We start from the raw sequence: 27,914 nt of genomic DNA, 5'->3' as shown, positions 1-27,914 counted from the left end.
GTATTAAAATATAATACAATGCGTGCACGTAATGGGTATGATGTTATTTGTTGTGTTCAAGTTAGATAGATTGTGAGACAAAAAAAATACAATATTACAGCTCCACACCCCTCTACATTCTAACACGCCAGTTTGGGTGGGAAACACCAGAGCACCCCCGATTGGTCCAGACCGCTAGCAGTCATGGTTACACGGCAGGTGATTGGCAGAATCCCTTTAGAGTCAAGTGTCACAGCGTTTCGAGAGGAGAGGGATATGAGCATTTGACAAAAGCGATCTTGTCTCTGACAAAACATTTTTGGACTGTGTGAATATCTACAACGCCAGATTAGGTTGTGGGACCGCAGAGAGATCTTGCAAGCTATAAGTCTATTCTTTTCTCAAGAGCAAATTTAACCACTACGGCGCGACACAAGAAGCAGGGGAGCCAAAAAAGTGGGACTTAATTGTTCGAGGCTAGCGAGCTAGCTCTGCCTCGCCTCCTTCTTGAAACGGCGATTAGCGGGAACCGCCGGGCTATATGGCTACGAATTACGAACCGATCTACGGGCTGTCAGAAGATGAGGTAAGCCTCGTCCGCTGTGCCGCTAGACTGCGAGACAGCCGCACGGATGCAGCTGATGCTAACGTTAGCTGCGTCGGTAAAGCTAAGCAGCCCTCACCCACATACATTCAGTCAGCTGTCTCGTTTCCCTGAAACCCCTCCTCGCCCTTATTCCCCCTTTTCTGCGTCTATTGCACAGCATATTTTGTTTGTATGTTTATTTGTTTAAATCCACCAGTTAAATTTACAAGCTTCTCTCCCACTCGGTAGTTTGACGTCCATACAGATGAGACTGTGTTGTTTACATGGAGTAGGTAGGATCACAGTCATTTTGTAAATAAACACCGAACACCAAAATGTTCATATCAGACACAATCGGTGCTGTCATCGTACATTAAACAATGTGAAAACTAAGAACTAATAGAGTGTCAAGACCAGTGCAAAATACAATCAGCATTTTCACTTACTTGAAAATCATCATCACATAGTATGTTTACGGAACTGGATTTTAAACGCTGACAGGACTCAGTTGTTTAACAGCCTCAGCATTGACCTTCTTCTGTCAGTCATTCTGAGAAAAGTGCAGGATGTAGGCATGCCATTCATCCCACCTCGTATCGAACTCTGCAAAGGCTTGGCTTGCCTTCACCACTGTGCCTTAACCACAACATTACAAATTGTGAATTGACGCCAGAGGCTATAAAATCGGGTTCCGTCACTTCAGTAATGCGACACCGGTTGCAAGTAAAAGCTGCATCGATTGGCCTGGGTGTTCAGTTCCAACTTTTGCTTTCTTACCGTACCTAATGTGAACTGAACTGTCAAGCCGTGATGCTATTATATATCTTCGATTATACACCCTAGAAATTTGTGGTTAGCAATATAACGGCCCCATCCCAAGGCAACTATAACCAACGTTCACTGTGAGGAAACAAGTTTGACACCCCTGATTTAGAGGTTTCCTAAAAGCCGATACCATCTGATGGCTCACTCATACAGTGCAACCAACAAAGAACGGAACTTCCCCATAATAATTCAATTTGAAAAAAGAAGTCACTCTCTGGCTTATTTGTGTGTGTGACAATGCCACCCTTTAACTGCAAAAAAAAAAAAAAAAAAGCAAACCTGTGGTGATGAACAGGAACAGGAAATGTGTTGTAGGTTGCTCTGTATAGTGATATTTTAATTCCTTCGTTAGTCGACATTTGTAATCGAGACTATGCCAATAGCACATTTTAATTCCATTTATAATCTCAACCATTAAACTGTTATTGCATTTGGAGTCGCCATTGGCACTCAAAAGGGATCCTTTTTTTCCCCATAAACTTGATTGTCTTTTTCCTTCCGCAGCATGAAACCAGAGTGCTGCGTGTTAAGGTCATCGCCGGAATTGATCTGGCCAAGAAAGACATCATTGGAGCCAGGTGAGTTCCACTGACTGTTATTCATCAGAAATTGTTGCTCACTGGTGGATGCTGCATTTAATCACCCAACTACTAAATTATACTTGGCAATTAGCCTATGCTTTGGCTGCTGTTTGAAAATCTGGATTTTTGCAAAAACATTACCTTCATACTTAATGGGTGGGCGGGCCACTCAAGAGAGACAATTGTTACCATACAAACAATAAAAAGGAAAAAAACATGTATTTTCTGCCAGGCCAGCACGTAGTTGAACTGCCTCGTTCCTGGTGGTAAAAGATTTGTCAGGTGATAGGCCCATTTGTGTGAACTTTCACTATTTTTCACAGTGTCAAAAGACCTTTAACTCACATTTGAATAAATGATTACCCTTGTGTCTTTCTATTTATAACCAACCTCTGTCACAAAATCTTGTACTGTGGAACATCTTGTTTCGACCGCAATCTTCTCCCAGATGCTTCAATTTGCATTATAATTATTCTCTTTCAAAAAAATATTGATTCTGGACAAAATAAATCCCTTTACACCATATTTGAAAAGACATTACAAACCGTTATGTAACGTGAGAAACTATTCTTCATTGTCGCTGCGTAAAAAAGCCAAAGAAAAAGTCAATTACACTTTTGGTCCTGGAGTTACACAATAGTTTCCTTCTCATTCGTCAGACCAAGCAAATGATTCGAAGAGTTTCTGATTGCCAGCATATTGTCTTCCTTCCTGTCCTCAACTTAACATTTCTGTTGATGTCACGTAATTTTGGTTCCACTGGTGTCTGCTTGTTTTGCATTGTAAAGTTATGACATTTGGCCGGTCCTCCATTTTCCTTTTTATGCCCCAGCTCTGCAAAAACACTGCAATTAATTATTCATGCGCAACCCCACCACCAGTTAATGCTTAACCTGCTATATTGCGTAATGTGATAAATAAAAATGCATGAATAAACAGTAGGTTATAATATAATCTTTTCTTTTTTTTTTTAACACTGTTGTCATCGGTGTTCCAACAAAATAAAGACAAAATGAGAGGTGGGAAAAAAAAAACATTGGACTATTCTGACAAGTCCTTATATAAGATATTACTACATTACAGGTATCATTGTATGAATGATTATTTAGCGACCGTTTGAACGTGTCAGCCATGATGGTTGCTCGCCTCCCCCCTGTTGACGCAGCCCTTCGACTCGCCGCGTTCTTTGTTTTTGTTTTTTCAAGTGAAGAAGTCAAGTGAGAGTTGTCACTGAATTGACGTCACAGCGGTCCCAATTGTATCTGTTTAGTCAGACCATAAACACACGATTAGAGACAGCGGGGTTCTCTCAGCCAAAAACAATAATCAACAATCATTTCTTCAATACCAGCTGAATGTTCTCATGCCATCTTTTATTTTTTTTTAATCACTACAGCTACTTATCTGGAAATGCTCTTCCCATTTTAACCTCTCCGGCGCCATCAATAAGAAATTATAGGTCTTATCTTCCAATTTCCAAAGGCAAGCAGTTTTTATCTGGGGAGACTGCAATTTGACAGTTGTAAACAGAGACCACTCTCAGGTTGTGACAAATAAATGATTACAGAAGGAATTTTTCATTTTCTTTTGAGAAGTACGAAGGACAGGAGTGCTCATTTAGACTGACCGACAAATGTTAGGAGAACGGAAATGCGGTTACCATGGTTAAGAGCAGAGTGCAGTAGTTGCTCTTGGTGACAATTTATCATGTGCAAAATGAATCTTCATTGCAATTCAGCCTTTTTGCGTGTGATCATTTTCTCATGATAAATCATTTTATAGATCTTTATTATCTTTATTTTCTCAAATCACAATGCAATGACTTTCAATTTTTAGACTAGGTTGCTCTATTTTAGTTCTGACTTGTGGAGGATTAAACAGCACCTTATACGTTTTTTTTCTTTTGACTTCTGAACTGAAACTTTTTCTTTCGTCTGCAGTGACCCCTACGTCAAACTCTCCCTTTATGTCACGGACGAAACCCGAGAGCTCGCCTTGGTCCAGACAAAAACGATCAAAAAGGTAAATAACGAGCTGCCATCGTCCCGCTTCTTCTTTTCCTCCCCTCGAGTTTGCGTGAGCTCTAATTTGCTTTGACTTTATCAGATTAGCCACGCCTGTTCTAATCACGTCCTCCCGCACAATTACTGTCCTGCTGCTTACATTAGTCCCCACTCGAGCTGCTCTTTCCTGCCCTCACCCTTCAGGAAATGTGTTGCTCACGGAGTCACAGCATTGAAGGCTAATACGTCTTACTAACTCAAATAGTGACCGTCGCTTTTAATAGACACCGTTCCCTATTTAGACCTACCGTATTTTCCGGCCTATAAGGCGCACCGGACTATAAGGCGCACCTTCAATGAATGGCCCATTTTAAAACTTTATCCTTATATAAGGCGCACCGGACTATAAGGCGCACCATTAATGCATCATGTCAGATTTCTAATCATTCTCCATTTTATCTTTTTTATTTCAACTTCAGACGGAACAAATTACTTTATAATCATAAAATAATGATCCATAGTCTTTTTGAGTCATGATTCATAGTCTTCAGTGGGCCACTTATGATTGATTTCATGACACAATACTTCGGGCCAGTTTGAATTTAGGAATTTGGTCCATATATAAGCCGCACCGGACTATAAGGCGCACTGTTGGTTTTTGAGAAAATTTTAGGTTTTTAGGTGCGCCTTATAGGGCGGAAAATACGGTACTTAAAACAAATAAATGCATCTATCAAACAGACACTTCTCTTTCACCGCTGTCTGTGACGCACATGCTGGTAATCTAGGCTCATACATGACCTGTAATGTGGGTAGTGTCATGGCTAACTAGTGTTGGCAACAGTGTGAAGGTTAGGGTGCAAGTCACAGAAGATGCAAACCTGCCTTTGAATGACAGCACTGCGATCATAAAGAAGCTTCTAAAATTGCCTGATTCCATTTCTTACATAAGTGCACGCGGCTTACATTTTGTTTGCTTCTGCTAATATATTCTAGCGTTTACTATTGATTCTGGAGGCATTGGTCAGTGAGCTTCTTAGTAAATATGTCAACTGTAGAATGCTAGCGTATCACCAGCCGACCTTACGCTAAGCTAGCAGGCAGCACCTCAGCTACACCCTCCCATGCAGGCAGACATATGCTGCCAGTGGCCATGCTCGCCTTATAGGATATAAATAGCTGAATGCACTATGTGGAGCAGAAAACAAGAAGCTTCCACTGTGGTCTTTTTAAGTGGGACACCTTTTCATGTCATCTTTTATTACCGAGATAAAAGTTGTTGTAAAATGCCCCGCCGCCCTAAAAGTAAACAAAGAATAATATTGTGCATATTCCTTTTTTGGGAGGGAGGGAGGAGTGTGGGGGTTGGGTTGCTGACTAGACTTTAAAGCGTCGTTGACATTCTTGTGATAAATAAAATCCAGGTATTGTTTTTTCTTTTCTTATTACTGTCGAATTCCTACCTCTTGTATTTTCCCTTCCAAACTACCAGGCTAATATTTGTATACTTGTTGTTTTAGACACTCAATCCCAAATGGAATGAGGAATTCTACTTCAGGGTGAGCATCAATTTTTCTTTTGTCTTGTCATGTGTTGTTCTTGTTGTTACGACATATTTTATAAGCCATACCGGATTCTGCCACTGTCATCAAACTATCTGACTGTGGGGTGCTGTCTCATTGTCAATGTCCTATTTAGCGGAACAAATACGTAAAAGTCTACGGAAGATAAATGAGCATTGACGTATTCTTCCACAGTCGTGCAGCAGACGAAATTAACACGATTGCTTTTGGCGCCTATGCAGGTGTGTCCGCAGAATCACAGGCTCCTTTTTGAGGTGTTCGATGAAAACAGATTGGTGAGTGTTATCCCTCTTTCCTTCATCTAATTATCGTTTCAACAGCTTCCATTTGCAGTCTGTATATTTCATTTCACCCGTTGAACTCCTTAGGTCGTGTTGTGTTTTTTTTCTCTGCCCATTTTTTGCTTTTATAAATGATCTTGGTTGCCATTGTTCCAGTCATGAGAATTTTTCCAGTGCAGTTTTGAAGGATTAATATCTTCCAAATGTAATGTGATGATAATAATTATGATGTTGCCCTTACCACATTCTCGCATAGCGCTTTGGAATTTGATTTTCTCTTTTACCACAGGGGTCATCATTCAGCAGTTTGAAATGAATCAATCTGCACCTTTGCATTCTTCATTCTTCAAAATGCCTCAACATTTAATCCCAAAGTAATTCCATGCAAAAGAACCACTTTTTGTCGTGCAGTCTCAACAAAACACAATAAATATTCAAGTTTGAAACAATCCTGACCGAAGACAAAGAGAATGGCTTTTCTATGGAAAGACTTTCTCCGAAGCAGGTGTTTTGCAGCGAGTTCTCTGTAACTTAAGCTCCTGGAAGGTCATTATGAAGATGTTTGGTAGAACCATTAGTGGATACTTCCCAGGATGCAATTTATGTCTGTGCCTGGATAAGCCCTTCGTACAAGGTCTTGCAGAGATTTTATTTTTTTGGTGATCTGAAATCCTCAGTGGTTTTTTGCACGTCATGTAAATCACACGTATGTAATCCGTGCATCTATCAGTACTGCGCCCTGTACGCCAAGAGGTATTGCTGGCACGTGGCCTTCCAAGAAAAGGGCAGCTCATATTTTCCCTAACGTGAGCGTTGCGTTGCAGTGGCAGCGTGATGACAGATGAAAGCGGAGCCTCAAGCATGTTTATCTCCTTATATGTCCGAGAAGGGCTTTTCCATCTCATGATGCATGCACGGACATTTCCACAAACACTATTGCAGTTTATTTTGAAGCATCATCTCGTTGAGTCTACCCTTGGTTTTAAAAGTGGCTCAGTTTTGAGTAAATCCCTTTGATCAAATTTTTTTTTTCATATTCCCCAAACCACTTGACGCCTGCGATTTGATTTATTAGGGAAATGCTGGCCAACTTTATTTTCTTAGCCCGCAAGGCTCTCTTATTTTGTGGCTTTTTATTTTTATTTTTTTAAGATCTTGAAACCAAAACGTTCAACATACTATGAAATCTTATAGAGTCCCACAAGAAGGTTGAAGATGTAACATTTGTCAATAAAAAAGTTTTTGCAGTATGAAAAAAGAAGAATAGATTCCGCAGTGCATTTTGTTTGAACCAGACTGGTTATGTCATCGCTGGAAAGTTTGGCTTTGTGCCATCGGACCGACCACACATTGGCATTTCTTTTATTCTCGTTCTTCTTAACATTTCTCGTGCACAAACATGTATTCACAGTGCCCAACACAGTGCACAGTGTCTCGTAATGCTTGACAGACTCTCCTTCTGTTTCAATGCCTCCGTCAGTATTTCCCATCTCCCAATGGTCTTCCTCCCACAAATAGGAACTTTTTTCTTTTTGCTTTCCCCCCCAACACCCCCCCCCCCCACCCCCTGTCAGCGACTTGGTTGTCTCATTTCCGTTTTGTGACATGGTGACACACTGTGGGGTGAAGCACTGGCCAAAAGAGTCACGCCGAGTTTCATGCACGGAGAGTCGGAAGTGTCAATTTACAAAGAGTTTTGTCCGTTCTCTGTCTGAGTGCCAAGTAAAGCCCTCTCAATTTTACCCCAAGGGCAAAGTAGCTTAAATTCCCAATTTCCTTTTCATGTTGTTGGTTATCAGGCGTCCCGATCCGATTTGAGCATTTTAGACTAAAATAGTATCAAAGATAGTAGATAGATTTTGTGACCGTGTGTAATTGTGGCACTTCCTGGGTTACCCTCTATCCAGCTGGCACTTGGGGGTAGCATTGCATCGTAATGGAACATATTGTGGAGGGGTGGAGGGGGTCACTTGTCGTCACGTGACTGACAGGCAACCCCGCTGTCACCCTGGAAACCAGAAGCGCTGGCCGCCCTTATCCAATCATGTCAGGAATGTTGGCTGTCACTAGGCTCGGGCTATTTCTGCTGTCTGTCGCTAGTGCTTGGTAGCGCGAAGAACCTGAGCCTTCTTGATTTTGTTTTTCTTTTATTTTCCATCATTCAAGTGTCGTGAGGTTTGCGGACTTTGTTTTTGTTGTGTGACGTTGTCCAAACACCCCCACCCACCCCTGTAGTAGTTACTAGTGGAATGAAAGTTGTGGAAGGGACTGGAGGGTGGGTGGGACCTAATGGGAGTGGGGCTGGAGCAAGAGGAAGAAAAAGGGGGATCAGTCATCTGGCCAGCCAAAAGAACGACGTGTGCGACTCTTGGAGGACAGGACAACGGTACAGTCCTTTGGAGGGATCCGAGGCTGTCGGGCCGGACATACAAATGGCACGTCTGCGTCTGTATTTTGGCTCCAACCGTAGCAACACTGCCCCGGAGATCCTAGGAGAGGCAGAAGATCAACATGGAGATAATAACATGGTCACGGCGCTTCACAACCAACCACCTATGGCAAGTCCTTCTCAGGAGGCCGGGGAGCAGCCAGTTCCTCCACTAGCTTTTGGTTCGCGTCCGGAACCGCTGCTTCGACGCAGTTCTTCCATGTTCATACCCCAGCTCGCTGCCTATGCCGAGCCCCGCGGCTCGGCCACAAAAAGCTCCTCCATGCACATCTCTCTTCAGCGCTCTGATGGAGCCACTAATGGGGATTCCAGTGGCCAGGCTGATGTCCCGCCACCCTGCTATACTCCTCCGGGACCTGCGCCGACCTACGCCGAAGCGTCTGGTCAAGCGGATGTTCCACGACATCCACCTCCTCCATACTGCGCCACGGATTATTCAAACTCGCAAATATTTGTGACGGAGCCAAATTTTCCAAAGCGCAGGGTCTTCAGCATTGGTTCAAACGGTCCTAATGTGTACAGCAGAGGCCAGCAAGGTATCAGTGTAGGTGGCATTCGTATTCGGAGGAACTCAACTGATGGTTCCGACATACGGCATCTTAGAATTTTACCTTACGGTGGTTCTGGATGGACTGTGCAGCAGCAGTCCCCAGCTGCTAATAGCGGAACACAGCGACTTGTGTTTCAGCTCCAACAAAACCAAAATCAAGATCTGAACCAGTACGGGCAGCGCTCCGAGTCACCCCAGGAGGAACACGCCAACGTAGATCTTGGGAGGTCAACCAATGGCCGTATTTTCCGTTACCCCAGAATTCGACTGGAAAGAGGTTCATCTCCACTTTCGACGGATGATCCACCAGATAACGTTCCAGATAGCCAAACATCTGCTTCAGATCGTCAACCGGTTGAGGAGAATCTGAGAAAAGACACATCTAATGGTTGTACTTTTAAAATCGGCGGAGATCCTTCTTCAAGGCAGCCCCATCTCAAGATCTATTTCACCCCGGGTGGAGCTGGAGATCAGGATGTGATACTTGGCAATGACTCATCAACAAGTAATCCCAAGGTAAACATTGTTGATCTGTTTACATGTTGTTAGCGTTGAGTTGGACACAGTAGATGTTGGCTACTGAATATTTTTCAGCAAGGCTTTGGACTCTTTGAGAATTGCTTTGAGTTTTGTCATGTGTTGCACAAATCTCGGTGGCTGCGTTTATGATTTTCTGCTGAATACGAGAAGCAGCTGGTGTTTCGCTTTGTTTTACTCCCTTCAACTAAGATGAAGAGAGATCTGCGTGGTGCAGACAGACAGCGATGACAATCTGGGGGAGCGAGCACGCATTTTTATATTACACTTGACAACCGCAAGCTCACTAATGAGTTGGAAGTCTCACGCCCTTTGTCCGATTTAGCCATAGTTGGCAGCAATAATGAGAAAATGATTCATTTCTCAACACGCTTATTTGGTTTCAGATATTTAAACTTGCTGGTAACCTCGACTGAGACCGGTGTTCCTTGGTAGTTGCTATTTTTAGAGCGCCTCAAGTGTTCCTGCTGATTTGGAGGGTAGGCAAGCTCTGTCTTCTCTGGCTCTCCACTAGAATGCGCCCGGATTTTGTTATCTGCTTTCATGATGATAGGATGTTGGATTGAAACGTTAAAAAGCTGTTAGTTGATGGTTATTTTGGTTCAGTTCGTATTGTCAAACAGTCCCATCAACTTTTAAAGCACAATCTGTATTCTTGTCATTTGTAAACACTGCCAATTGATTTCTCTTCCAACAATCTTCAAATAGACAACAATGACAGGTCTTCCCCGAATCCCCAAGTGGGCCATTTCAAAGACCCCGAAATCCCGTTTGTGTTTGCCAACTTGAGCATGCCCACCATGCCCTGCTGGGATGACACTCTTTGGCGTCCATTCACAAAGAACTCTGCTAACCTCTGCTCATTTCCAGGAACCTTGCCGTCACGGATCACAGGTCGTAGCGCAACTAAGAAACCATAGAGGTGTTGAGCAATTCAAAATGAACTGAATCTTTCGCAGTTAAGGGACAATGATTTTCTGGCGGCGCTATCTACAATTGCTCCCAACAATATTCCGCAACCAACCACATCAAGGCAATTGGACTCTATTCTGTTAGTGTTACCTACCTCTCGTTCCGAACAATCCATATGCTGGCCCCCCATCCTTCTTGGTGTTGATCAGTGGCGACGCCCTCCCAACCCGTAGTGTAACCTGGCCCAGGGAGGCAGCTGCATGGCTCAACTGTGACCCTTTGATGACTCTGCAATTATAGCCCAGCACATACACATACCCGCAGCTTAAAATGCTCCCCTGCGTTAAAGGACACACAAAACAGCCGTGTCTCCCCTGGGTGTTGTTGTGCGGCCTGTTTATTGCCGAAACCAAACTGCCAGTGTAACGCGTTTGTTTTTGAGCCGAGCGAGAGGATGAACGTGCGGAGGTAAAACCAGTGCTGAAAGCATGACTCAATATGTCTATTTTTTTTTTAAACAGAGGCTGCTTTTCCAAAAAAAAGTGTTCCATGAATTCCGAGTTGACACGTGACGTGACACACTTTGCCTAGTTATGATGGGGTTGATGATTCATCACCGTTTTGGGAATTTGGTAGTCACTAAGTGTAGATTTTCTGCTTGGTTTGGGAAATGAAAGCAGATAATGTCTTTTTTTTTTCCACCGCTTAAAAATTGTTCAAATGTGTGTGAGTGAGATTTACTCATCTGGTATTGACATACTAACTGTACAATAATAACTGACAAGTGTGTGACTCACCTTTCACCATTGGATTCCAGGTCTGAGTGTTATGCCACACTCGAGGATGATAAGGTCGAGTATGCCGGCAGCAATTCTAGGCCGGACGTGATTATCTGCCAGAATTGAATCTCACTGAATAGTCTCATTGGATTGGGAAGGATCTAATGTTTTTTTTTTTAAACATTTTGAGACAAAATCTACAAGGTGGTTAAATGCCCCATAATGGATCAATCAAGTCTGCCGTCTAAATCAGTTATGTCCCGCACACAGGCCTCTTCCAAGAATGGGCTTTTCCACATCGGACAGGTAATCTTTGCCCCTCGTTGAAGAGGGGGGCAACTGTTGTGCAGTGCAATCATTCGCCATCTTTCCTCCCCTCTTTTTTTTTCTCCCCTTTTCTCAGTCTGCGTTAATTTCAGCAAAGGGATGGCCAAATCTACAGGTTTCTTTCTATTTAACTCGCAAGCCTTCTTCCCTTATTTTATTCCTGATGTTGTCATAGCAACAACCCTCCTTTTTTTTCTCTGTCTGGCTAATGTGGCTTGCCGGATGTTCTTCTCTGGGTTTATGGTGTTTCTGATACCAAAGGCCTACATAGACTGAGCCTTCTGTCTTGGACACGTCAAAACTGTGCTCCTTGCCAGATATCAAAGTGCTGTCACATGATAAGACCCTGGTAAAGATGGGATTGTATCAAATGCTCATAAAAACAAAAAGGCCTGAGGTTATTTCTGGAGCTGACTTGAAATCAATACCTTTCTCTTGGTCAAATTGTTGCTGTATTTTTTTATGTCCTTGGCAATACTGCTACACCTCAGTGGTTTTCCCCACTCTTCCCCTGTTGGAATTGTCAGTCCCCCAAAAAAGCTGCTGCTGTCCCTGACCCTCTTTCTGTTCTTTTCTAGACCAGAGATGATTTCTTGGGACAAGTGGATGTTCCTCTTAGTCATTTGCCGGTGAGTTCTATGTGTGTATGTGTTTAGCTGTATTTACACTAGGTAGTTCAAATAACGGTGTGAATATTTATGCGTCAATGCAGTGTCGCAAAAAAGGTTAACCCATAACTACTAACCAATAACTTATTTTACTATAGTAAGATTCCATAGTTAGTTTGTTGAACTTGGATATGCTAATTGAATTGAGATCCGGCTTAGACCTTTGTCAACTTCTCTGACGCTCCTTATAATCAGTTCTGCTTTTGTTGAGCCCGGAATACTTCTGGTGTGAGGAAAGTGCTCACACAAGTAGCTTGTCGTTAGTGCTTTACTAGCATACCAGCGCTCACTAGACAGGGAGAGGTCTAGAATGTCAACAATAAGGCGACTGTCCTCGATTTGGACTGCATGGAAAAAGCCACCTCTGTGAAATTTGCATAGTGTCAGTGGGAAAATGCAGACTTCGGTGATATAACTGGTTTGAAAACCAAAGACGCAATGGGTTTTAAAGTGTACACACGCACTTAAAGAGAATATTTAATATGGGCGTAGACCTGAATTGCAACTTGTTTATACAGCAGAGAGGTTGTCGACTAAATCAGCAGTTCCTCTGCAGCCAAGATGAAATTTATCAACTATTAAGTCTACAAAGTTGACCAAAGCCCTGTAAAGTGAATTTAAAAATTTGTTTCTAAATACATTAAACAGTACATGTTGGATGATAATTTCTGAAACGTCAACGGATGATCCACATAAGCCTGCATACTCAATCACAAGCCATGGGTGTTAATCTATGCGTCTTTTTTTTTTTTTTTTTTTTGCTGTGGACTGCAAACAGTTTAGCAGACTGCTGCGAAAGACAAAGTCGGGTTTCTGTTTTTCCAATGTGTAACTGGAGAAGCTTTGCACATCTCCACTCCAGTGTGACGCTCCGAGTCACGTAATCCGGCACCGTGACTCTCGATTTTGATGCCCAGCCAAAAAAAAAAAAAATAGAAAAGCTTACTCTATTAATTTGCAGACGGAGGACCCTGCCATGGAACGCCCCTACACATTTAAGGACTTCCTATTGCGGCCCAGGAGGTTAGTATCATCTGGATGAGACAACAAAAAGGGGGAAAAGGATATGATGTTATTTGTTTGCCTCATTCCTGTTTGTTGATATATCCAAGTCACAAGTCTAGGGTGAAGGGTTACCTGCGTCTGAAGATGGCCTATCTGCCCAAACAAGGAGGACATGAAGAAGAAGCTGGCGAAATTAGGGAGGAAGCAGAGGTAAACATGCACCTTTGTTGTTGTTCTAGATTTTTTTATGACTTGACATTAGTCATCTTCACTGTTTGCCTGCCACCCACTTAGAAAGCTGTTCAAAATAAACCATTTTACTTGCTGACTTAAGACACGTAGGTGGAATCACAGTGCATTTCACATAGTGCTTAACAAGTTTATTAGACCACCTGTTATTGAAGAGCCCATCCAGCATCATAACGCTAGTAGCTTTAGCGACATTTGAGATTGCATACATAGTCATCCACTTAAATGAGCTTCAAATATCAAGTTGATATTCCGTATATGCGAGCAAGTCCATTCTGCTGAAGGACAATTTGATTTCAGGGGTGGGATGAGTCTGCGGATTCGGGTTCGCAGCGACCCCAGCAGCTGCTGCCGCCATTGCCTCCGGGCTGGGAAGAGAAAGTGGACAACCTGGGACGCACGTACTATGTCAACCACAACAATCGTTCCACGCAGTGGAAACGGCCATCCAACATGTACTAGTCCTCTTCTTTGTGTGTGCAGGATATTCAATAGCATGATTTTTTAAAAATGTTTTTGCAATCCTTGTTTTGTCCTATCAAGGGACGTCATTTCAGAAACTGAGAGCGACAATCGACAGCGTCAGATCCATCAGGAGGCGCATCGCGTCTTCCGTTCAAGACGGCACATCAGCGAGGACCTGGAGCATGAGCATGTCGAACCACGGGATGTTATTGACAATGTGAGTAATGAACACACAAGGGGACACATTGGCAACAAAAGTGAAGTTGAAGTTTTAGACGTTAAGAAACTAATTTAAATCAGTGTAATTATTCTGTCATGGTTGAATTGCCTCCTGTGTGTGTAGTCCTGGGAGCTAATCACAGAGGAAGACCCAAATGACAGCCTGGCCCAGTCCCATCCTGGCACTTCCTCCATGTTGACCCCACAGCCCCCTCCGACGCCCGTCTCCCAGGAGTTCTCTGACGATTTGAGCCTGAGGCTATCGTTCACCCCCGACACCAATGGCGAAGTGCCTGGGCCTAGCTCTGTTCTGGTGAGAAAGCCAATGAGTTTACACGACATTATTTTAAGTGGGCATCTGCAAAGTTGAGATTTTCAAAAGTCTGCTTCCTCTCGACAGACCCAGTTGTCAAACCGACTGCGCTCTTCCAGTATGACGGACGGCGTTAGCGATCAGGCCCAGCCTCCTCCTCTTGCGGTAAATATTTCCCAACACTCACATTTCCCGCCGTCCGTCCCGTCGCCACTCTTGTGCTACTTCCTCCCTTTCTGTTTTGTGACTCTTTGGCACTTTCGTCATCCTCCAAAGGCTTTTTTTAGGGTTCACATCTCCATTGTTGGTGCTGTGGGTTTATAATGCGTTATTACCACCTTTCCACCACGCCGGACAGGTGTTGTTGCTAACGCTTCACTTTTCCCTCTCCTTGTAGCATTCCTTCCTTTCCTCTTGCCTCAAAAGGATTACCGCACTACGTCTTTCCTGTACTTACAGGACTACTGAAAAGGAAACACTTAATCTTCAGCACTATGACCGTTCCAGTTAGAAACCCTTCCACGATTTAAGATGTCGTCATTCACAGCCTCCCAAGTCCGACTGCCACATGATTCTTGAGGCTGTCACGCGGATGAGTCACAGAGCTGTTGAACAAAGGAATAGTACCAGTGCTGATGTCAGCAGCAATGACTCGCTATTAGTGGGTGGTGTAATCAGGCAGGCATTTGCTATCTTTGACCAGTAACTAACCGGTTACCGTCACTGCAATCTTGCAGAATGTAGTATTTTTTTTGCCAAAACCTTTAAGGCCTAAAAAGTACAACGTAGACCTATTGCTAATATTGCTTTAAAATCCCCCTTTAATTTTTGTCAAGTCATGACAGTGCTTCATCATAATACCGATTTTTTAAATTTTCTTACCTGCGCTTTCACTTGGCATAAATTGTAATATAAATATTAACTCACCTGTCTTTGCATAACCCAATCAACCAATCACAACTTCAATCCGTATACAAGATTTTCTCAATTGATTTTTCTTTTTTTCCCCTCCTCACCCCAAAAAAATTCACAGCTCCCTTTCCCAATCCCAATCACTTCCTACCAGCACCCTTTTGTCCTTTCAGTGTCTCTTCAACATACTGCCCCACCTTAATTTTATGAATGCCCCCTCCTGACAATACTATTGTCTGCCACAGCAGCGTTCCCATTCCAGAAGAAGCAGAGCTCAAACAGTCTCAGGTGGTGAGGATACCACGGTAATGTCTCAGTTTATGTACAATACAAACTACCACTTGTTGAAAACATTAATAAAATAAAATTCACTAAAATATACACAAAATGGAAGCCATGCTAAAAGTGTTTCATTGCGGCAAAATAGTCTCTTTGGTCTGTCACTTTATTTGTGCATCTATCCATCGATTTCATATTTTTATTAATGTGAGGGTTTTATTGAGTGGGTTTTTTGTTTTATGTTGTCGCTAGCTAATGCCAGCAATAGTCAGGAGAAAAATGTATGTATGATACATGAAAATGTTCATGTAACTTTCCAAGGGTTGCACCTTCCATGCCTCTGAATTGCTCTTGGAACATCTTACATTTCCCTCTTGGAGACGTCACCTTCCGATCTTCTCTGACTGGTTTATTTTTGCTCTCTCTCCACGCCGGGCGGGGCCAGTCTCCCACAGCGACCGGGTTCAACCTGACCACCCCGGGCCTGCCCCCTGGATGGGAGGAGCGGAAGGATGCCAAGGGGAGAACTTATTTCGTCAACCATAACAACCGCACCACTACCTGGACTAGGCCCATTGTGCAGGTACAGCAGGTCAAGAAGGCGGGAGCTGAACTTAGGGCAACATCGCTGATCCTCTTTTCGTCCCCTTCTTCTCAGCCATGTGTATGGCCTCTTGTGTTTTTGTCGTACCCACCTCCGGCTCTTCCTTCTCTTGTCTAGTGTTTTCTGACTTTCCGGATCGGAGCCACGTCTTCTCTTTCCCGTACTTCTATCCACCACTGTGTTTTTCTAAAGTCTCTTTTTATCCTGGTGGTTCTGTCAGTGCATCTCTTGACTGTTCGTTGTCTTCTTCCCATCTGTCTCCATCATTGATCATGAGCATTCTATTGCGGAAAAGTAAGTGTTAAATTTCACAGCGATGTGGAGTACAGACTGCACCCCCTTCTGTTACCGTTGAAATGCCAGGCCGACTTTATCCTCCCATTCTCTGTCGGTGCCGAACTGCGGCAAAATGTGGGGGGCTATTGTTGTTTGTTATTCCAGATGCGCTTGATGGTTTTTGCAGCACTCTACTTTTAAAGGCGGAAAACGGCACGTGTTATATTTCCAGCCCGTCTTAACCTCAAAAGTGCTTTTGTCCCCGGCAGCTGACTGAAGATGGACCCAGCGCCTCATCGTCGGGAGCAAGCTCCGCTCTGACACCTGCCCCCTCCCCCTCCTCTAATGCCTCCAACAACCACCTCCATGAGCCCCAGGTCCGACGACCTCGTAGCCTCAGTTCCCCCACCGTCACCCTCTCTACCCCCTTGGAGGTGAGACGTAGTCACCCGTCCCAGTCCATTGCAACTCCATTGGAACAGGGGTGGGGAACCTGCGGCCTGTGGGCCATATGCGGTCTGATGTCTAAAATGGGGACCCTTCAAATGCTCATACCAAGTCATAACAATCAATTATTTAATTATACACAGGAATTTTCAAAAAGCATAAAAAATAAGGTTCTCCACCCCTTGTTCAAAATAACTCCTCAACTGGCTTCTTGGTGAGTCTGTTTTGTTTTGTGTATCCCGCTGAACGAGATGATAACTTTCCTCACATTTGTCCTCACTTCCCCTTTTGTGAAATAATAATCTTTGCTCTAGAGCATACAAGGACAGCATTTATTTATTTTCTGTACTCCGAGAGAGCACGAAATTGCTGCTTCTATTTAAACTCGTGTAACAGAAATGTGGCCAATCAAGCTGGGAGAAGCGTGCGGCGTGCGATCTTGTTGCTCGCTCTCAAGAGAGCTGACCTGCTGAAGCTTTAATTAAGTTGTGTGTAGGTGTGAGTGATAAGACGGCGTCAAAGCCAGAGTGACAAAAAAAACATAATTAGATCCAGATGAAACTGTTAATTAACATGTTTTGCCGTACTGAAAGTTTAGATCGGCACTTAATGAGTGATTTCTTTGTGACAATGGAACACTTATTAGCCTTTGTATGGTTGATGTGCTTTAAAAAGCTTGGAAGATTACAAGAAGCTAACTGCAAAATCAGTATGATTAATTAACATGTTTTGTCGTACTGAAAGTTCAGATCGGCACTTAATGAGTGATTTCTTTGTGACAATGGAACACTTATTAGCCTTTGTATGGTTGTTGTGCTTTAAAAAGTTTGGAAGAGTACAAGAAGCTAACTGCAAAATCAGTATGACTTAGCACTGTCTTTATTAAAAGTGACAGGAAGCTAAATGTTGTGAATCATTGGTAGGCTATGAGCATTGGTAATTTTTTTTAACTCTCAATGTCTATTGTAATTTTATCTTTGGCTCGTTGTTATTTAAAAGTAGATTCGTATGTACATTAGGTTGAAGGTTTATCTTGAACATTTAGGACTGATGTTGCTTCTCTTTGTAATTTTTTTATCCAGGGGGCCAACAACATCCAAGCGCGGCGGGCAGTCAAAGACACCTTCTCCAACCCTCAGTCCCCGCAGCCGTCGCCCTACAGCTCGCCCAAGTCTCAGCACAAGGCCCAGCAGAGCTTCTTGCCGCCGGGCTGGGAGATGAGGATAGCCCCCAACGGACGGCCGTTCTTCATCGACCACAACAGCAGAACTACCACCTGGGTGGGTAACGCCGCGCTTCTTTCTGTTCATCATCATGCCTCTTCTCTCACATTCATTTAATGAGATGTTATGGAAAATCAGTTCAGAAAATGGATGAAAAGATTTTCTACTCATTCCCTACTCTCATCACTCTTACGCCAAAAATTAGGAGGACCCCAGGTTAAAGTATCCAGTCCATATGAGGAATAAAAACTCCATGGAACCTGGTGAACTTGGACCACTTCCTGTAAGTATATTTTGCTGCTAGATTATGAATCTCTTAACATTTTTTTTTTTTAAAGATGCAATTGATTAATTGATTATCAAATAATAATTACATAATCGACTGCCGCCAAATCATGAAACTACAGTATGTACAATACAAATTAATAACCGGTCGACAAAAAAAATAAAAAATGCCACAAATTATTTGATTAGATCAAGTGATACATATGAAATTGTAAACATTGTAACTTGTAAAACACAATATATGTGGACCGCGGATACTGTAGTTTTATGTCTTGGAGCCGGCTGACCAACGTCTGTATCCGACTCACTTAAACCCGGATTTTTTTTTTTCCGTCTGTGTGAAAGCTTCAGTGTGCATTTGATGAGCTATAATTTGCGACACTTTTACATCATCTTTTGAATCACCACAAGAAACACCACCGCTATGTCACACTATGGTCTGTGTCCTGCTTCTGTCCTACCGCTTCCCTGCTTATCAAACTTATAGAAACTGCATCTTATTAGAGGAAGGATATGGATGGAATTAAAACGCCCTATCAGCCATGGAGAAATTGTATTTGTGGATAAACATAAAATCTGGCAAAATGGACTAATCATTAATACAATAGCTCTGCTAATGTCGTGTTATGGCTTCACAAAAAACAAACAAAGCTAATTATGTACGTAGATGCTCACAGAGCTTTAGTATTGCATAAATGGATTTGATTTTTTCCGACTGTATGACTTTTAGCTTTTGAAGTTTCAGCGTTTAATGTCACGAGACCCATGATTAAGGTGCTGTCTCACCATCGGGGCTGTGCAAAGCATTTCCTTTTTAGTGCTGTGAGAAAAGAGGCACGCCTGGCTGTGTGGTCTGTAAATGGGATTGTTTTGACAAGAGAGCAAGCATTACTGTACTGTAGTGCCACGGTTGGCTTACGCATGCTTCTGTATGTTCTCTTATTTCTCTCTTCTGTTCTGGTGGATCTAATAATGTCCACTACTTCCTCCGCACCCCCCCGGGGCCGTGTGCATTTGGCAGCACCTACCAGAGGAGGTTGGTCGGCTTCCTCCCTCTGCCTGCCTTCCTACCTGTCTGGTCTGCCACGCCGTGGTCACGTCATGCCTGCAGACAACACCTCGCTTTCTTTTTCTGTTTTCATCGCCTCTCTCGTTACCAGCATGAATGGATTATGCCTCTTCCTAATTTTTCATCCCCGTCGCCAGCTTTCTTTCTCCGCACGGGCCTCTGCACTAGCACCCCTCCCTCTTGACTCTCTCCTAGGGGCCTCTAAGATTACGCCATGTCTGTGTAACTGTATCAGAGGGACAACAGAGCAAGCACCCTGTGCAGTTTTTAGCAAGGATGGATGTACGGTGGTCGTACGGTAGATGTCCAAATTGGCCCACTCACACAAAAACAAAATAGCATCGGGATTATTCGTGGAATAATTCTTTACAGTGAAAAAAAATTGGACCAGCAATGTTACACTTGGCTCTTTTAAGCCCCCCGCTCCCCTCCACTTGGTCCCTATCCTTTTTATCTCCGTACTTGAACTGCCTGACTTCCGGTTCCGCTGTGTGTGGCCTGTGACTCTTAAGCGATGGCTCTCCGGGATGGAGCGGAAGCTCGCGGTGATAGTCGTGGTGATGAGCCTTCTGTGTCATGTGTGGTGGTGGTGGTATCAGTCTTACCGTTGCAGTCGTGACTCAAATAGATAATTAAAAAATATATATCATAATAAAATAAAACGTTTTTTTTTGGGCGGTTGATTGAGCTTTGCTATTTAAGTTTTCTTTTAAGGAGGGCGACAAGTTCAATCAAGCCTGAGATAAAGATCTGAATGACTATTGAGCACAGCCTTTTTTTTTTTTTTTTAATGATTTGTTTTTTGTTTTTCTCACTCCACTCATCCTCCTTTTTTTTCCATCTTTGTAGCCCGGTTGGGAAGAGCGAGTTCACACAGATGGACGCACCTTCTACATTGACCACAGTAAGATTCTTCTTTTTTATCCCTTCAAGGGCCATATGGTGCCTACTAATCTCCTAATGTATTTATGTCAAACACTCTTCAGTTATAAAAAGAAGGAAAACATGTCAAACCATAAAACGATTACCTCCACAGGCAAACATGTACAAATATAAAAAAAAGCCATTTCCAATGTTTGTTTTTGTCTCATCTAGATACAAAGAACACACAGTGGGAGGATCCACGGCTTCAGAGTCCCGCTATCACCGGACCCGTAAGTAGATTGCAGTTTTCCACTTGGTGCTAATGTGTCCCATGCTTTGGAAAAGACACACTCCTCTGTCAACACTTACGCCGCTGTCACTTTGGTCACTTAGCATGCCAACACCTTAGGGTCAATTTTGTGCAGCACAACTCTCTCTATGTTCCACCATACAATTTTTGCAGCTTCCATTAGCAAACATCAGCAAAGCTGCTAGTTTCTGAGCTTGCTGGTGGATTTTTGAAATTGCTGATCTTGTCTCCTGTGCAGGCTGTTCCTTATTCCCGAGAGTTCAAGCAAAAGTATGACTACTTTCGAAAGAAGCTAAAGAAACCGGTAAGATGTGTGATGATGTCATGATATGAAAACCCCCAAAGTTTCCATAAAGACACTTGATTGCAGATGCGTTGGAGCTCATTCAACATTAATGACTGTGATGTTTCTGCTATTTTTTTTTCCTCAATCAACACTTGGAGTAATTGCATGTTATTTTCTCCTGCTGGGGGTCTTAATCTTGAGCCTTAATCATTGCTAGCTGAGCGGCTGCCAGAGAACGTGAGTCATAAAATGGTGGAACTGACCGAAGGAAAAATAATAGTTTCATATTTACTGATGCTGGTTGACTTCCAAGTTGAAGTCTTTTTTTTTTTTGTACTTTGGAGAATTTGTCAAGATGTTTGAAAAAATTTGTAAGAAATTTCACGGTAACATTATTTAGTATATCAACCAATCAGTTTTGACAGACTTTTCAATCTATGCAATTCCAGTCTGACATCCCCAACCGGTTTGAGATGAAGCTCCATCGCAACAACATCTTTGAAGAGTCATACCGTCGCATCATGTCGCTCAAAAAGCCAGACGTTCTGAAAGCGCGTCTGTGGATTGAGTTTGAATTGGAGAAGGGCCTGGACTACGGAGGCGTGGCCCGAGAGTGGTTCTTCCTCCTTTCCAAGGAGATGTTCAACCCCTACTATGGTCTCTTTGAATACTCCGCCACGTAAGTCCAACAAACATTTCCACCGCCATTTAGCCGAAGTGTTGTTTCCCACTGGGACTTGTTAAAACATGCTTTCACTTTAACTTACTCTTCCTCTCATTCAAAAGTCCATCCTGATGCAAACTGCTGATTGAAAACAAGGAAATACAACGAACGGATTGCCTGTTTTTGTTGGTCACGGCAATCACCTCACATTTTTCTCTTTGCAATGTAGAGCAAAGGTAGAACAAACAAAAGTAACGTCGTGATCAAGCCCTTGAAAACACAATGGAGCCAATGCGTCTTTAGTCTAAAATTAGTAGGAAAGAAAAACGTGCCTAAAATGTTCCCTAGCAACCGCAGGTGCTCTTGTGCGCTTTGGTCTGGTTTTCATAAGAATGTGACAACAGGCTATTCATTTACTAACCGCTCAATCGTCACTGCGAAGTTTTGCAAACTAAAGTGACAACAAATGTTTAAGAAAAAGTCTTACCCAAATTGAAGGATTATTATTATTTTTTTTTTTACAAAAATGTCCACGAAAGGCATTAATTGTTGGTGTGCTTTATTTCCAGAGACAACTATACCCTCCAGATCAACCCCAACTCCGGCCTGTGCAATGAAGACCACCTCTCCTATTTCAAGTTCATCGGACGCGTGGCGGGAATGGCTGTGTTTCATGGGAAACTACTAGATGGTGAGCGTCCGGATCCTTGCTGACAGCCCATCTCAGTTTTTGATATTCACACACAACTCGCTTGTGCCCCCTGCAGGCTTCTTTATACGACCGTTCTACAAGATGATGCTTGGCAAACAGATCTCCTTGAAGGACATGGAGTCCGTGGTGAGCTATTGCAGTCCTGAGACCCTCGAGTCTGATCTGAAAATCGGTTTTCAGTGTTTCTATTTTCCCTGTAGGACAGCGAATATTACAACTCTCTCAAGTGGATCCTGGAGAACGATCCCACGGAACTGGACCTGCGGTTTTGCATTGACGAAGACAACTTTGGACAGGTATGGGATTTGGCATCATCATCAGGAGTCTCAAAATAGTCACAAGTACCTATTTCTGAAATTTTGAATTGTTGGTCATTTTGGTTCATAGCGGACATTTTCGGCGAATTCTGAAGCAAAGAAATTCGATTTAATGAGCCTCCAATCGGAAGCAGCAATAAGTGACAGATTTACAACTGGCACGTTCATCTTCATTTTTATTTCCCCCCCCACAGACGTACCAGGTGGACCTCAAGCCCAGCGGCTCGGACATGGTGGTCACCAATGACAATAAGAAGGAATATATCGAGTGAGATATTTAATGCTCTAACAATTCATGCGGCAAAACAATGCAGAGGTTCATCTTGACACATTTTGTCTCCCGACAGTCTGGTCATCCAGTGGAGGTTTGTTAATCGCGTGCAGAAGCAGATGAATGCCTTCCTAGAGGTATTTGTGTACTGCTGTCTTGTTGCCACCAGGGGGCAGTGTATCCCCAAAGTGTTGTTCATCACACTGATGTTTATTTATTTTCAGGGCTTCACTGAGCTCATCCAAATTGATCTGATCAAGATCTTTGATGAAAATGAACTGGAGGTTTGTATTATTTATGTTAAATAACGCAAATCGTCTTTCATTTGAACGCAAAAAGTGATTGCCTTGCTGTGTTTGTGCAGCTGCTTATGTGCGGCCTGGGCGACGTCGACGTCAACGACTGGCGGCAGCACACAGTATACAAGAATGGCTACTGTCCCAACCACCCGGTCATCCAGTGGTTCTGGAAGGTCAGTCTGCTGCTGTTTTGTTTTGCGACACTAACACGTGATCTCTCTTCCGGCGTCACTTTTGAAGATCAAAGTCTGTTTGGAAGAACAAACTTGTTTGCACTGATGAAAGTCTCAATCCGTTCCCGCTTATCATCTGACTCGATTTGAGGCTTGAACATAAACATGGCAAATAGCCAAAACGTTATCTTAAAATGTCTTTCAGGTTGTCCTGTTAATGGATGCCGAAAAGAGGATCCGACTTCTCCAGTTTGTTACGGGAACTTCGCGCGTGCCAATGAACGGCTTTGCAGAACTTTACGGTGCTCTTTTCTTCCTTTTCTGTCTTAGCGATGGACAGCAACTATACACAAAACCACAAACTCATTAACATTGTTTTAAAATAAGTGTATGATGTTTTAAATGTCAAAATTGCGAGGGAAATAAACCTTCAGCTGACTTAATGTCGTTTTTTTTCCCGTTTTTTCTCAGGTTCTAATGGTCCTCAGCTGTTCACGATTGAGCAGTGGGGAACGCCGGATAAGCTGCCCAGAGCCCACACGTGGTATGTCACAGTCACACATGAACATTTTAATGAATGATAAAATGATGAGAGTTCACTCATTTTCCAATGTTTATCTTGAGTTGTTTGTTGAAGCACATTAAATATTTTGAACCAAACATTCTTTTGCCAGTTTCAACCGTTTGGACCTTCCGACCTATGACTCATTTGAGGACCTGCGGGAGAAGCTGCTCATGGCCGTGGAAAATGCACAGGGTTTTGAGGGAGTTGACTAAACGGTGTGCCTCCTTGAGGAAAAACAGCATCTTAAACGACCTCCGTTTCATCGGAATTGACAAACGGGAAGGAAGTACAACAAAAAAAGCGTCCAAACCGGCTGTCGTAGAATGCGGTTAGCCGGATTGTTAGCCATACCCGACTGTACAGCGAGTCGACATGCCTACTACGTCTTTCAAAGGGGGAGGGGCTACGTTAGGGCGCAGCCCCTTGACCCCCAGCAGGGAAGGGAGAGTATTTAATCCCCTGGCATGAGCATGAAAAACCAACCCTGTGGAAGCACTACGACTACTAACTACTAGCACTAACATTTCATTTCATTATTCTTGCTAGCGCAGCAGCCAAGGCCTTAACACGGCTGACTTTAGCAACCCAACTAGCCAATCTCACGTCACACACTTTGCCACGCCTCCCTCTCCTATGTTGCAACAGGAACCTTTTTGTCAACTTAGGGCGAGTGTTTTTTTTTTCTATTATTATTATTATTAATTTTTTATTAAATCCTTGGTATGATTCCTTCAGGACGTCTTTGTACCGATGTTTACTACTTTGACAATTCTCAAATATCTCACAAAGTGAAGTGCAAATGAAAACAAAACCACCATTTTGTTATGCTAATTAATGGCAAAGATCTTCAAAAATCGATATTTCTTTTTATAATTGTTATTATCGCTACTCGGAATATCATCGTCGTGCGGCGAAATGTGGCATGAAAAACGACAAAACCTATGTTGTGTTGGCTCGTGATTCGGAAATGTGGGGCTAGTTTCTGTAAGACTATCATGAATAGTTCTAGCTTGTTCATAATGCTGTAAATTGTTCTTTTTTTTGACAATATATAAATGTATGTATGTATTACATTTAGTATTACGGATCAACACTAAAAATGAAGTGCGTGAGCGCGTGAGAAAGACAAGCTGTGATTTAAAAACTCTTGAATATTATAAAGCAGCACGTTTCATACAAAAAATGTCAAATGAATAGAACTTTTGCTAACACCATGGATTCTAAAGGGCACTTTATACAACACTGAGGTCACCTGTGTCGTCAATTTTTGAATGTGATTCTATCATATGCAGCGCTTAATCGGTGCAATAGAACACAGACTGATGTGGTTAAGCTAAAGCAACCACATTCTGGAAAAAAAAAAAAAAAAATCTTTATTTCCCCTTTCTTCCGTTGCCTCCACCCTCCTATGTACGTATAAATATATATATAAAATTTTGTAAAAGATGACACTGCTCTCAGCTCTTTGTGGTTCATTTAACTTCAGCCCAATTAAAGTAAAACTTCTTTCAACTCATCTCTTGTCTTCTCACTAGCAGTGGCCTGTTCAGGAAAGTGTTATTTTACAAACGATTAATTGTACTGAGTGCATCATAATGCATAAAAAACTTAAGCCAAAAATTAAGAATTTGTTTCAATATTTTGTTTCAGAGAGTGAAACTTGTTTTAATACACAACTGAGAAAGGGAAATAGTTCAAGCCTTTGTTTATTTTATTTACACACACACACACACAATAGGATATAACGGACCAATTTTAACTGAAGTATTTTTTTCTCTCGTTTGACTGCATTCATAACCTAGCAGCAAAGCAGGAGAGTTCAAAAGCAGACATAATATAAAATAATTTCAAAAAATCAATCCATACAGACGAATTAATCTTAACACATCCACAAGATGGCGCCAAAGTAATACATTTTAATGTTTTACTCTATATATATATATATATATATATATATATATATATATATATATATATATATATATATATATATATATATATATATATATATATAGCTTGTTACTATAGTGTCACTTTATTGCATGAACAAATAACTTTATTTGGTGTATTTGTTACACGCCACTAAGTAGGTATTTGGTTTAATGTAAATAGTATATATTTCCTATTGTATTCTTATTAGTAGTGTCATTAGTGTACGTTTTAAATCCATTTATGGTGATTGAATAACTTGGAGAATGTGCTTTTGAAGCTTTGGTGAATGCAGTGCACGTGTTACGGTGAAGAGACGTCCGTTCATTCACACACACAATCTGCAAGTTATCAGTTCCAAGGACGAGCAAATAAAAGCCAGCCTGCCAGAGCGGGGACATTTTATCAAAATCCTGCTAGCCTCCAAAGGGTTACAAACAAGCTGGCAGCCAAAAAATGCCAATAGAGGTGCACACGAGCCATTAAATTAGGCCAAAGTAAGATCTAAGGTTGTACAATTTATGTTTACACACAACACTTATTCAAGTATAAGTATTGTTTTGTGCTTTGTTTTGTGTTTTCTGCAGTCCAATTTTTAACTCGATTTGGGTTGTTTTTGACCCACCAGTAAGACTGGTCCTTATCATGAATAAACAATATAGTTCCTCAGATGATATGGACGCTGTATGCACTCTAGAAATTAGGGTGTAAAAAAAAAACCCCCATTGTGGGTCAAAAATGGACCAACAAAACTTTTGGGGTTGTTCATTTAATCCCAGAAGTTGATTCAAATGAATAAACAACACTAAAAATAGCAACCAAGCAACAACCCAATATTTTGGGCTGACTTGTCCAAAAATAACCCAATTTTAGGGGTTTTGTACAAATGTAGTCATGTAGAAAAAGCCTACAAGATTATTTGAACTTTATTTATTTTGAGGCACCTAAAATTGTTGCAGGTGACCGGAAACCAAACGCATTTATCATGAGATTGAACGTGATTGGTTAAATCTGAACAGAGCCACAACCTCAGTTGCGCAACCCCATCTTTATTTGAATCTCGTTTTCAATTTTATTTGCTCTTTTGAAAAGATTAATTTCCAATTGAGTTGTTGTCACTCACATTAGTGATGGGAAAACATTTGAAATGATGTCTCGGTTTTTCTTTTCTTTTGTTTAACATAACAAAAAAACTTTTGTATTTGAACAGGGGTGTGTAGACTATTTTAATGCAAATGTACAAACTGCATATATGGATCATCTGAAAATATATGTTCTAAAAGGCAAATTGGGCAGAGTGACCTGCGGTGTAAAAGACCCCTGTTGCCTCAACAGCCCTTTTATTTATTCTTTGGTCCCACCTCAGCTCACCCTCTCTTGGCTCCGGTCAGGGTCGATCAATACTTGCCCTGCCGCTTATCACTAATGGGCAACCAGCTGTTTGTCTACATAAAGACTTGCACCGGGCACGGACCTCCCTCGGTTCCCCGCCTGCCCTGTCAGCTTCTGGACTTTTACCGTTTCGGAAAGCTCCCGGAAGGTATATGAAGACTGTTGGACACGGCTGGAACAGGAGTCAGGAAATGACCGCCATCCAGTCCAAATAAAGGTGAGCACGAAATTTGATTGATCCACAGGAACATGGTCTGGGAATTCCACAGATGTCACGGCTTGACCTTGCTGCGAAATGGGTAATCCCTCTTATTTTCTGAATCTTTTTTTCCCTAGTTGCCTGATAGCAGATTTTTATGACTGATCCCAGAATTCATCCAACTGCCAACCAGCATTCGTCCTCGAGAGCTGTGGAGTGTGACAATGGTGTTTGTGTCCTGTGAATCAAACGCCATCATCACACTAAATAGCTACAGGGTGGAAAAAACACGAATCGGACCGCCCCTGATTTTCTCAAAATAGCTACCATAAAAAATATTTAGCCTTGATTAATGAATTAATTTGATATAGAATTAAAACGCTTTACATAATTTAGATAATTTTATCAAAGTTGTTGATTGAAAATTTTACAATGAAAGCAGAAAATCGGGACCCCCTCGTGGAATTTTGTGCTGTGAATACATACAGTAATAAATAAAATGCACCCAAGATTTTGTGACATCATTT

The 27,914-nt window shown here is 42.3% G+C and overlaps 1 protein-coding gene and 1 long non-coding RNA gene across 7 annotated transcripts; both read left to right on the top strand.

The window, feature by feature from the left end:
* Positions 1-213: 213 nt before the first annotated feature.
* On the top strand, positions 214-25,379 carry nedd4l (NEDD4 like E3 ubiquitin protein ligase). 6 transcript variants are annotated; one of them, XM_061292598.1, is made up of 32 exons: positions 214-565; positions 1,895-1,968; positions 3,912-3,993; positions 5,495-5,533; positions 5,779-5,832; positions 11,336-11,371; positions 11,971-12,021; positions 13,022-13,083; positions 13,173-13,275; positions 13,615-13,769; positions 13,858-13,996; positions 14,123-14,311; positions 14,399-14,476; positions 15,469-15,528; positions 15,948-16,085; positions 16,652-16,816; positions 17,912-18,109; positions 18,258-18,335; positions 20,256-20,310; positions 20,502-20,560; positions 20,819-20,884; positions 21,316-21,545; positions 22,100-22,221; positions 22,298-22,368; positions 22,443-22,538; positions 22,754-22,827; positions 22,907-22,967; positions 23,055-23,114; positions 23,195-23,302; positions 23,508-23,604; positions 23,774-23,846; positions 23,977-25,379. In XM_061292598.1, exons 1-32 carry the CDS (start codon positions 521-523, stop codon positions 24,077-24,079), a joined length of 3,021 nt encoding a protein of 1,006 aa, XP_061148582.1. In that variant the 5' UTR covers positions 214-520; the 3' UTR covers positions 24,080-25,379. The 6 variants fall into 6 exon arrangements, with proteins under 6 accessions (XP_061148582.1, XP_061148583.1, XP_061148579.1 ...); XM_061292599.1 differs by lacking the exon at positions 11,336-11,371; XM_061292595.1 differs by lacking the exons at positions 214-565; positions 1,895-1,968; positions 3,912-3,993; ... (1 more) ...; positions 5,779-5,832; positions 11,336-11,371 and adding an exon at positions 8,088-9,353 and having other exon boundaries at positions 15,472-15,528.
* A 1,910-nt stretch (positions 25,380-27,289) lies between these two features.
* LOC133163738 (uncharacterized) lies at positions 27,290-27,911 on the top strand. The gene is made up of 2 exons (XR_009716442.1): positions 27,290-27,405; positions 27,525-27,911. It is a non-coding gene; the product is annotated as an uncharacterized LOC133163738 (long non-coding RNA).
* The last annotated feature ends 3 nt before the right edge of the window (positions 27,912-27,914 follow it).

The sequence above is a fragment of the Syngnathus typhle genome, linkage group LG12, assembly GCF_033458585.1.
Source record: "Syngnathus typhle isolate RoL2023-S1 ecotype Sweden linkage group LG12, RoL_Styp_1.0, whole genome shotgun sequence".
NCBI lineage: Eukaryota > Metazoa > Chordata > Actinopteri > Syngnathiformes > Syngnathidae > Syngnathus > Syngnathus typhle.
The sequence above is the reverse complement of the archived record's forward strand: the minus strand, read 5'-3'. Positions and strand labels throughout refer to the sequence as shown.

Bases quoted from the DNA above. Each gene is read 5' to 3' on its own strand.
- nedd4l (XM_061292594.1), top strand. From the start codon at position 8,088: ATGAAAGTTGTGGAAGGGACTGGAGGGTGGGTGGGACCTAATGGGAGT. The intron at 21,546-22,099 runs GTAAGTCCAACA...CTTTATTTCCAG, and splicing joins CTCTTTGAATACTCCGCCAC to AGACAACTATACCCTCCAGA. The intron at 23,847-23,976 runs GTATGTCACAGT...TTCTTTTGCCAG, and splicing joins CTGCCCAGAGCCCACACGTG to TTTCAACCGTTTGGACCTTC.